The 10,566-nt window shown below is 47.0% G+C and overlaps 1 protein-coding gene across 4 annotated transcripts in view; it reads left to right on the forward strand.

Moving 5' to 3' along the window:
• The window catches only part of KIF2A (kinesin family member 2A), a 1,079,703-nt gene extending 1,069,414 nt beyond the window's left edge, over window positions 1-10,289 (forward strand). For 2 of the 4 annotated variants that reach the window (XM_069627337.1, XM_069627336.1), the window contains exon 20: window positions 9,639-10,289. In XM_069627337.1, the coding sequence (XP_069483438.1) occupies window positions 9,639-9,724 (86 nt within the window). In that variant the 3' untranslated portion in view covers window positions 9,725-10,289. The remainder of the gene's footprint in view (window positions 1-9,638) is intronic. The other 2 variants (XM_069627334.1, XM_069627335.1) reach the window with 1 other exon arrangement.
• Window positions 10,290-10,566: the final 277 nt, after the last annotated feature.

A 10,566-nucleotide genomic window follows, 5' to 3' on the forward strand; every position in this document is an offset into this window, starting at 1 on the left:
GTGCTACATACGAAGGTGAAGAGGGGGGGTAAATCTAAAGCTCGAGACATTGACCGAAGGAGATGTACTATATGTTGATGGGTCATCAACAATTGACCAGGAGACGGGACGGAGGCACACAGGGGCAGCAGTGGTGCGCGTTAAAAGGGGGAGGGGGAACATGAAGTTCTGCTCATGAAAAGAGTACCCATGCACTATTCAGCCCAGGCAGCAGAACTTGTCGCTCTCATTGAGAGCTTGCAAAGCTCAATTGACAGATTAAGGACATAACTGATGAAGATGTTTAGTAAAGGATCCATCCCCCTGAGTTTTCTTATTTTTATTTCTTTTCTTTTTTTCTCTTTTCTTTTTTTCTTTTTTACATTTTTGAAGGTCTAGAACCCGGTCGGCACTGGTGGGAAAAGGGTCGCCCTCTCTCTCTCTCCCCCTTTCTTTCTCGCTCTTTCTCTCTTTATTTGTAACCTTTTTTTCTTCTTTCCAGGGATAAGCAAGAATGCCTTACCAAAGTGTTCATACCTCTCCGTTATGTAGGGATAATGATAAACTGAATGTAATTTATTCTAGGAATACTGTATTATGCTTTCTTGATGGACCAATGGTTATATTGTTTTGTGTGACAGTGGTTGTGGTTGTCGGAGTGTAAAAAGGTATGTCTGTTATTTGGGGTGATTTTCTTAGACACATAAAGTGAAGTACGAATGACGTAGGTTTTATATAACGGGTTCTGACATTCAGAGTTGTCTAACAGCTGGTACTGCCGGAAGGAATGTGAGGAATGTGATGAATGAAAGCGGTTACGTGTGTGCACTCATCCTGCATGCATCAGGTTCTCCTACGGTTTTAGTTCCACGTCCAGTCCCAATTATAGAGGCACACTGCTTGGTACATCTTGCACTATGTAGGATAAAGGACATATTCCAGGCACACAGCGTGCAGCTGCAGAGCATCAATCTAAACCCAGCGCTATGCAATGGCAGTACAAAATACAGCAAGTGTCTACAAGCACCATATTTTTCCTTGGGAGGACACTCGCGTGTCAACAACAAATGGCAGGGTACCACAGTGATGTGCCCGGCAGATGGACTCATCGAGTACAGCAAAGAAATAATAGCCCAAGTAAAGACTATGTGTGTGCAAATATGGTCCCAATACAGAGACAATAGCCCATGTACTTGGTTTTAGCAATGGAGGTACAGTTCCTGTTGGCACAAATGCACAGTGCAACTACACTCTTTTGATCCCTGATATCACAAAAGGTACGGCAGCAGTTATGGGATTACTACTGGGTGTCTGGCCGACAAGCCTACTTGCACCTCCCATCATCCTGGAGGGGCAAGTGTTCACTGGCCACCCTGAACTCAGTATTACTAGTAATCCCGGAAGAACACCTGAAGGGAAAAGAAATGCCTGTCAAGGTGCCAACAGCCACTCCAGCAACTAAAGAAGCAGAGAGACTTGCAGATCACACAAGAATTTTGTATGCTGCCAGAAAAGGAACTATTTCAACAGCTGAAAAGCAAGAAGAGCTCGAACTAGATCTCAAAAGACTCTTAGGCACTGCTCAGAGGAATACCTGACGAGTATCGACTTTATAGCTCAGCAGAGACTTTCTTTTCATTTTTTTTGGCTCCTGGGGTACAAGCAGCTGCTGCACTTTTTTGCCCCTGGAGGATTCTGAGAATGGGTCATTATCCCACATCATCGAGGCGGTGCACAATCTAGGTGTTCAAATGAAGAAAGAAGATGGAGTGCAGAACGCGGATTGGGTATTGCTTGCCTTTGAGTCCTGTCATGGTTGGGGGCTGCAGTAAAAATACTGGTGCCTGTTATCGTGTTCATCTTGGTCCTCCTCTGCACGTGTCAATTGGGTCTCCGGGGTTGTGTCAATGTAGTACCTAGTAGTGCAAAGATAATGGTATCAATTGGGGGTTCTAATGCACCTTGCCATTAAAGAAACAGCAAAACTCAAACCAATACTTCTTGGGTTGTAGATATGTCAGGTGGGGATGAGTTTGTTACTGTAGAAGTAACAAAAGGGGGGAATGTTGGGAAGGAACCAGGGTCCTCCCGAACCCCCAATCACTTTAGAGTTAGGCAAGACCTCTTTAAGGTGTTATACTGGACTAGGGGGAGGGGGTACTAGGATGGCTGACGTGCAAACATAATCACATAAAGAAGGTAGTTATTGTCTAAATATAAGGTGCAATTAACTATTAGCTGGATAGATTTGTAATGTCAGATCCTAAGCATTGTAAAATCTTAGTGCTGTGTATGAGTCAAACTCCCCCCCTCCTTCCCAGAAGGAATGCAGCCTGGGGATCTAAAAATAGATCACTAGCGCTGATGTGGTGTACTTCACTATAGCCAGCACAAACTGACTTGCCAGCTGTCCACTGTCAGTCAATGGACCATGCAGCTAAAAATAGGAATTACATGTTCTGTGCGACAAAATGCAGAATGGGATACATTATAAGAGTAAAGTGTGGAGGAGGCTACAGGACCCTGATAAAATGTGAGCAGGATGAGTGGAATATGGAGAGAATGACTGGAAAATGTTTGTATACATAAAAATGTTTAGTTTTTCCTTGGACTAGGCCTCACGGTTTGTAAAAGTCTGCAGAGCTGCAGTGTAATCTTGTATAGCTAGCAAAATGTATAACAGCATGCCCTGACAAAACTGCTGACAACGAAGAAAGAAGGCTTTGGAGCATCCTTATTATGGAAAAAGGACGGTTTGGGATGAATCCATGATCCATATCCAGTTACACCACCACAGCAAGCCAGGCCTATATCAACCCATGCCTGAAATTACTTTGGCAGGAAGGAACAGAAGAGGGACAGGAGAAGACCATTCAGGCAGCAGAGTCCTTTGCTACCATCCTCATTTTGTAATGGATCTATGTCTGGGTAACTTATGGTGACCAACCGCAAATGCCTTGAAAAAATACAAAAAAGGTAGACGCCCCTCTCTAGAAAGAACATGGCATGATAAACTGTTCTGTGTTTTTTTTCTCCCACTTTGAGAGTCTGCAGCCATCGCTTTTTGCTCATTACTTTTCACAAAGGAGGAATATCCATTTGCATATCAGTCTTTGTCCCGCGCACAAGGGCAGCCCAGCACTAGTCTAGTCTGTATATAGGGGACTGGATGTGTTCCCTGGACCTCAAGGATGCGTACCTGCATGTACCCATCTATCAACCGCATTGCAAGTTTCTGCGGTTCACGATTTTGTCATACCACTTTCAGTACAAGGCCCTTCTGCCTGAACTCGGCCCCTTGTGTCTTCACAAAGTTGATGAACGCAGTAGCAGGCCGCCTCCGCCAGGCCTGCTACTGCTGCCAGCGATTGACGGATACCCTTCATCAGCTGCGGGTTTCGCTCAAACAAAGAAAATCACGTATTGCCAGTCTCAGGAACTCGTCTTCCTCCTGGTGCATTGGAACACAACCATTCACCTAGTGTTCCCCATGCCTGAGAGGCTGATGTCCCTCCGCAGGGCGGTGAGACCCTTCCTGGCCAACTTGACCACCTCAGCATGGTGGTTCCAGCACAATCTGGGCCTGATGGCCTCCTGCGTGCTCACTGTAAAGCACGCTCGCCTCAAGATGAGGCGCGCATGCTCACTGTAAAGCACGCTCGCCTCAAGATGAGGCGCATGCAGCTTGGCCTGGCGGCCAATTGGGATCAGAAGACAGTGTTTCAGTCGGACAGGATCCCAATACCACCGCTACTTCGGCCCGACCACAGCCTTCCCTGGCGGTGACTACGGACGCCTCTTTCAGGCCAGGGCGGCTACTCTGGAGGGCTATGCGATTCATGGTGCATGGTCCAGGGTAGAAGCCCTCCTGCATATCAATCTGCTCGAGCTCAGGGCAGTAGGCATGGCCCTCATGGCATTTTTGCCCCTCTTCAGGGACAAGTCGGTTCTGGTCAGGACGCTTAATTGTACTACAATGTTTTACCTGAACAAGCAGGGTGGCACCTGTTCCCATCTACCTGCCACTCCCCTTCCCCTCCTGTATGGAGGCGGTTTCGATCTGGGAATGGGCCCGGACAGAGGGGATTTGGATGTTGGCTGTCTGCCTGCCTGCGGGGAGGCCAGCAATGCAGAAGCAGATCAGCTGAGTTGCTTGGGGTTCAACACCTACGAGTAGGAGTTGCACAATGACACCTTGTTGCCCCTGTTCCAGCATTGGGGTTTCGCAGACCTGGAATTGTTTGCATCCTCCCTGAATGCTAAGTGCCCCCAGTTTTCCTCATGGGCAGGGGTCACCGCGATACACCTTCCAGCTCTGTTGGCACGGCCCCAGGTGTTCCCACCCACCCCTCTGCTCCAGCAGGCTCTCTTCAAGATCCTGGCTACCGTGGGTTGCAGCTTCATCCTGGTTGCCCCCCCCCCCCACTGGCCTTCGAGACTCTGGTTTTCAGATCTGCTGCAGTTGCGCTCCCAGTGTCCTGTCCATCTTTCGATCCCCAGCAGGGCGGGCAGTGGAACATCCGAACCCGGCCAAACTGGCCCCTGGCGGCCTGGTTCCTGATCAGCAAAGGCTTCAGCATGCTCAATTTTCAGATGACATCTGGAACATCGTTCAGCAGGCCAGGAGGCCTTCGTCTCGATCCCAGTATAAGAGCAAATAGACTAGGTTCTGCCATTGGGCGCTCACCACAAGGGTCTGAACCCTGTCCTCTGGATGACGTAATGGCTTGTTCAGCACACCTGGCTTGTTCTGGAGTTCAGCTGGATACTAGCTGCATGTATTTGGAGGCCACCGGGGGCTACAGGAATTCCCCTGAGCATGTGTTTTCGGCAGCCAACCCGGTGATTAAGGCCCACCGTAAGGGGTTGTCTGGACTTTTACTGCCAGTGCTTAGGCCGCATCGAGTCTGGGACCTAAATGTGGTTCTAGCAGCTTTGCAACGGAAGCCTGTCGAATCGTTGGCCTCTGTGGACATCCGCTTGGTGACGCTAAAGACTGTGTTTTATTGATGGCTTTCAACTCTGGGCACAGGGTTTGTGAGCTGCAGGCGCGGTCTTCGTGCAAACCCTTCACCATTTTTCACAACAACAAGGTCATCTTGCACACTAACCCAAACGTCTTGACCAAGGTGGTCTCTCCGTTCCATCTGAATCAGAATATCGGCATGCTGGTGTTCTTCCCAAACCCACAGTTGTTGGCAGAGACGGCCCTCCATTCCTTGAACCTCAAGAGTGTTGTCAAGTTTTATCTCTCTCAGACAAAATCCTTCAGGAAGTCAGAGGCATTGTTTGAGACTTTTGGGGGGTCCTCCCCTGGCTCTCAGGCTTCCAAGGCTTCCATCGCCAGTTGGATGTTTCAGGGCATTTCGGAGGCATACATAGCCATGGGCAAACCTGTTCCACAGGGGATTCATGCCCGTGCGGTCTGAGCTAAGGCCACACCTGTCGCGTTTCAGAGACATGCGTCTTGGAATGTCCTCAGCAAGGCGGCTACTTGGGCCACTCTGTCAGCCTTCTGTAGGCACTATTCGCTGTACACAAGCTCAAGGCGTGATGCAGAGTTTAGGTTCTGAAGAACCTTTTCGCTTAATCCTAGATATGAGGGCAGGTTGTCGCTGCTCCATCCTATGCTCTTGTTCGATGGAATTACCCACAAGGATGGAGGAAAGGGGACGGGATGTATGAGCAATTAAAGTTGCTCACTGTAATGACTAAAGTACTCCTAGCCCCCTTTCTGCCATACGTCCCACCCGCCTTCCCCCGCTAGTATGCCAATGGCTTATAGGTAATATGAGTAGCCAGGTATCCAAGCGTCCGATGTGTTAAAAGGAGACCGGAAGGTGGGGCCTTGTCAGGATTTTCCTACGCCTCAGGCGGTGCCCCAGCAAGCTATAATACATTTTAAAGGGGAAGCTCATTTTTCCGCTGCCAAAGGTTCCGGTACCGTCCCCATGTTGGGGGACACCCACAAGGATGGAGAAAAGGGGACTATGGACTGAGTACTCTAGTCACTACAGCAAGTAACTTTAATTTCTCTATGAACCACAGAGGTCAATTTGAGACCTACAGCAATTTGAGACCTTTTATTGCTTCTGTATCTTTACGTTTATTTTCAGCCATCTTCCAATTGACACTTGTATTTATACCTTGCAATTACTTCAAGAGGTGTATGTTGGTCAAAGGTCGGCACTAATGCTGCATATAGTGCCTGGAATGGGACCACAGCCATTCCTGGTGCCAATCGATTTACCCTAAAGTTGCATAGTAACCACTTGTAAAGTTGTTAAATGTGTTGCACAACCCTGTAGGTATTGTTCTTGTCTCCATTAGAGAAATAAAAATCGCAGTCTCCACAGTCCTTCAAGCCAGAACTCGCTCTGCCATAGTTGGAGATAAAGGTTGCTATCCTGCTCATGCAGTGAGTTGTCTTGCTTAACGCACTATTAAAGTGCAAGAAGTTCGTAATAATGGCAGTATTTTGCTGTGTTCAACTGAATAAAGTAACTATTTCGTCTTAAGTTATTACACCATGGACTGTCATCTTTGAAGTAGGTCTTCCACTCGATCCACCATGTTGTAGCTTCTCCCCAGCCTTTCTATTTCTGGGCTAGATGTTTTATTTTAATTTATTTTTGTTTATGTTCATATGAACAACATTAAGTATAAATCCTATTCATAGCACACATAATGACAGAATGTAAAATGATGCAGCAATGTTACAAGCAAGACGCTAAGGGATGGTAATGTGGATAACCTGGGTTCCAGGGACTCTGCCACATGCTTCTGGCCCAAAACACATTACACAGGGTACAAGAAACGATGAGGAATAGTTCCCAAAGCAGAGAGTCTGGCATCCTTAGGAGGGAGGTGCCTGATAAAGCGCGGCTGTTGAAAATTATTTCAAGATGGTGGATAGCAACAGACTTTGTACTCTCAGCCAGTGGTGGCGTACAGCGGTCTGCTATGCAATCCCAGTTAACTCGGAAAATGGTAGTTTGCCTGGGGTCTGCCCAGTCAAACATGTCCACACCGGTTGCAGACCTGCCCTCGATCATTAAATGATAAGGCCTTGTCCCAGGCCTATTGGCTAATAAAAGGGGATGCCAGCAAATGGGAGATGCAAGAGTTGAATGCAGAGTAAAACGCGGTGGAGCGATGAGATGTAGAGGATATTGAGATAGTAAGAGGTGGAAAGGAGAAAGTTTACAGCAGAGGCGGTGGGAAGAAGGAATAGTGGATACGTTTTTGGTGAAGAGAAGTAGTCAGTAGAGGTAGAAAGGAGGAGAGAAGAATAAAGACAGGAGATGAGCAAGATCCTAAACCAATCCCAGAGGAGGAGGAAGAGGAACCCCTTAGAAAGACATAGGGAAGGAGAAGAACCACAAAAAGACAATCGTAGAAGAGGGTGAGCAACATGTAGCAAGACGGCAAATAGAGCAAACATCATAGACAATGTCCTGGAGGGCAGCAAAATCTCCAATGGGGGAAAGGCATCAAATAAACTAACTAAGGAAAGCAACGCCTTGAAAAGCCTTCACAACCCAGGAGGAAATCGTATTTATAAAGAATTGAAAGAGGAGCCAGAATAAGGGATTGAACCAGAGAGCATAAAGCTGTGCCGCATATAGAAAGAAGCTTGTTTGCCAATCTGGGGGGGAAAGCCGCCAGCCAGCTGACCCCTGTCAAAAGAACTAAGGGTACCAGGCGGGGGATGCAAGATGAACTAACGTGGGCCCATGACCACTTCCTCAATGACCAAGAAAGACTCTCTGAAGGGTAAGAAAGCAGTCCTGATGCATTAAATCCCAGATATTGAGAGTGATTGTTTCCAGTGGATTCCTTCCGCCCACGGGGCAGTTTTCATCCAGCTACTGCCTGTGAGCCTGCAACTTAATAATAATAGAATCCTCGTCCTGCCTTTACGGAGGAAGATGACCTGGTGGCATGCACCCAGAAGGTGTGTTATGCATCTCCTCAAGGCAAGAGAGGCATAACACATCTTCTGGCCGCATGCTGCCAAATAATTATCTTCCATAAAGGCAGAAGAGGATGCTATCGAAGTCGCCGGCTCATAAGGTGCAGATGGGTGAAGACTGTCCTTCGGATACTGCCCGCACAGGCATTTAGAAACACTTCAAGGGATCTTACTCTTCTAGAGGTGTCACTTCCCACTTGACCCCTCAAAGTTAGTCTTCTTACAGAAGCGAAGGCTTTGGGGCATCAGATGCTTGACAATTTGCCAAAGCGCCGGCAGGTTCGGTCTCCGCACCATGGCCTACTGCTCCCTTTGATGCTGGCAGAGGTACCTCTTCGGCCTGCAACTGTGCACCTGCTGGCTCTCTCCTGGCCCCAGCTGTGGAAACTGTTACCCTCCAGTGCTACCTTCAGGCTTCAAAGCGGTGGTGCCCGCTTCCTCTGCTTTAGTGCCAACACTTCATTGGATTATGCCCAGTTTCCTGTTGTCAGTTCCTACCAAAGATGGGTCAAATGGATTGGAGCTGTTTGGCGAGGTGAAGGCCTTCCCAATGAGTTCTTTGGCCATGATGAGGCCCAAATTACTTTGAGCTCCAACTGCAGGGAGACCAATGGGCTGGATTGGCTGAAAGTTTGTGAAGAGTGCTGGGTTGGATTCCTCACCTGAGCTAGATTGGCTGAAACTTTCTGAAGACTGCTGGTGCCGTTGCGATGTATGCAAGACGACTCTTTGGGAGGAAGGACTAATCCAACCTCTTTAAGGCGTCTCTCCTCAACACCCAGGCTATCATGTCACCACTCGTGCCACCTGACGCGCTATATGCCGGCCACCCCTCTCCTCCCCACCACCCGGTACAGCTGTACTATTCCTGAGTGGGAATAGTAAATTATTTGTATTTATTTAGCGAAGGAACAATTTAGTGAGAATTCAGTAGTCAATTGTGGCGCCGACGCATGCCAGGCCTCCCTCTGTAGCAATCATCTTTGCAGATGAGGAAATACCTGAATACTGTGCTATGTTACTTTCCATTTCACTCATTTCATATAAAAACCATAATTCACCTGCAGATGTACAAGATATGTTGGTGTTTTGTGTTCTGCACTCGCTTTGCTTCCAGTTACGGTGCTAGGATGTGTGAATCTATTGATAATTGTACACAGGGTTTCATTGATCGGGATGTGCGGTTTGATTCACTAGATCTTTAAGGCTTAGGCTAAGCACTACACTTAGAATACACATTAGTTATGCATCCAGTAATCGTTTGTGGTCCATAAATATGTGCACAGGAATGATGCCTCCTGCTTTAGTATTCTAAGAATGCAAACATAATCAGTGTGTGTCCCATGATGCATCCTAGCAGGATTGTGTGATTGAGGAGCGATCGTAACATCCCTATTGGAAAAGAACATTTTGAAAAAGGCCTTTGTTGTATCGAGAATTGTAGTACAAAGTGTTTCAACCAGAAGCACAGTATATGAGGGCGTACTGGAGGTAGGAGCATTACTGCTCCTTTGTGCTATATAAGAGTAAAGTTGTAGTGGTTGTCGAATACCATGTGGTGAAAACACAATATTTAAAGGCGTGTTAACAGTGCTGCCTAAGTTGTGGGTCATTACAAGTCGTTTGTTGTCTGCAAATTTGATAAAGTAATGGAATAAAGTGCAGATTATTTCTCTCTTTTTAGATAAAGTGAAATCGTTCCGTGCTGCTCTGCAGGAGGAGGAACAGGCTAGTAAACAGATCAATCCGAAGAGACCGCGAGCCCTTTAAAAGTAGCAATTGCTGCTGAACAATGTTCTAAACCCTCACTACTGTAAAATAACGTCCGAACCTCTGGCTCTGAGGGAACACGCACTTGAACGCTTCAAGACTTTTAAAGTGACTGTGGGAATGCCGTCTCCCTTCTGCTGGAAGGCATTCTGGATGTGTGTCAGACGCTTCAGTGATGTTTTCAACTGTGTCTTGGACCAAACAGCACAACCATGCAGGGTTAGGATCCATTAAGCACTTTGTCTGATGTTTCATTCATGTAAACACGTTTTATGTCTGGAAATTCTTGCCAATATTTTTTCCTTCGAAATAATGAATTCAAACTGATGCGAAGCATCACAGTTCTCATCTTTTTAAACCAACGGTTTGCCACAAGAACCAGCTGTGCAGTTTTAAATTGTGTTTGCGTGCATGCACATCCTCTCAGTGATTGTACAAATGCCCCTTGTCTAGAGATAGCTGTGCTCCCTTCCTCCCACTCGGTGCCTTGCGTGAAGGCTTCTTACCCCAAACGTCATCTCTATGAAGCACAGCCTTAACTTAATAAAAAAAATCATTCCTTGTTTGTCACTGTAAATTAGCTTTATTGTGCATACATTTTAATGTGTTCTGCTTTTTTATGTTTCGTTTATTTTACAGGATGTGCCATATCATTGAACAAAAATTAAAAACTGTTACAAAATGGACAAACAGCTGGATACTCCTATGTCCCATCCCCTTTCCTCCATAGTGTATGGGTGTCACTCACTAGGGACAGGTGACGGAACCTTTTTCACCATAAAATGTAGATGCGCACGGGGCGCGGCCATGGGAGCATGTGCTCCCCTGACACCGCCCACTGC

Source organism: Ambystoma mexicanum, chromosome 6p (genome assembly GCF_040938575.1).
Source record: "Ambystoma mexicanum isolate Mex_15411 chromosome 6p, UKY_AmexF1_1, whole genome shotgun sequence".
Taxonomy (NCBI): Eukaryota; Metazoa; Chordata; class Amphibia; order Caudata; family Ambystomatidae; genus Ambystoma; species Ambystoma mexicanum.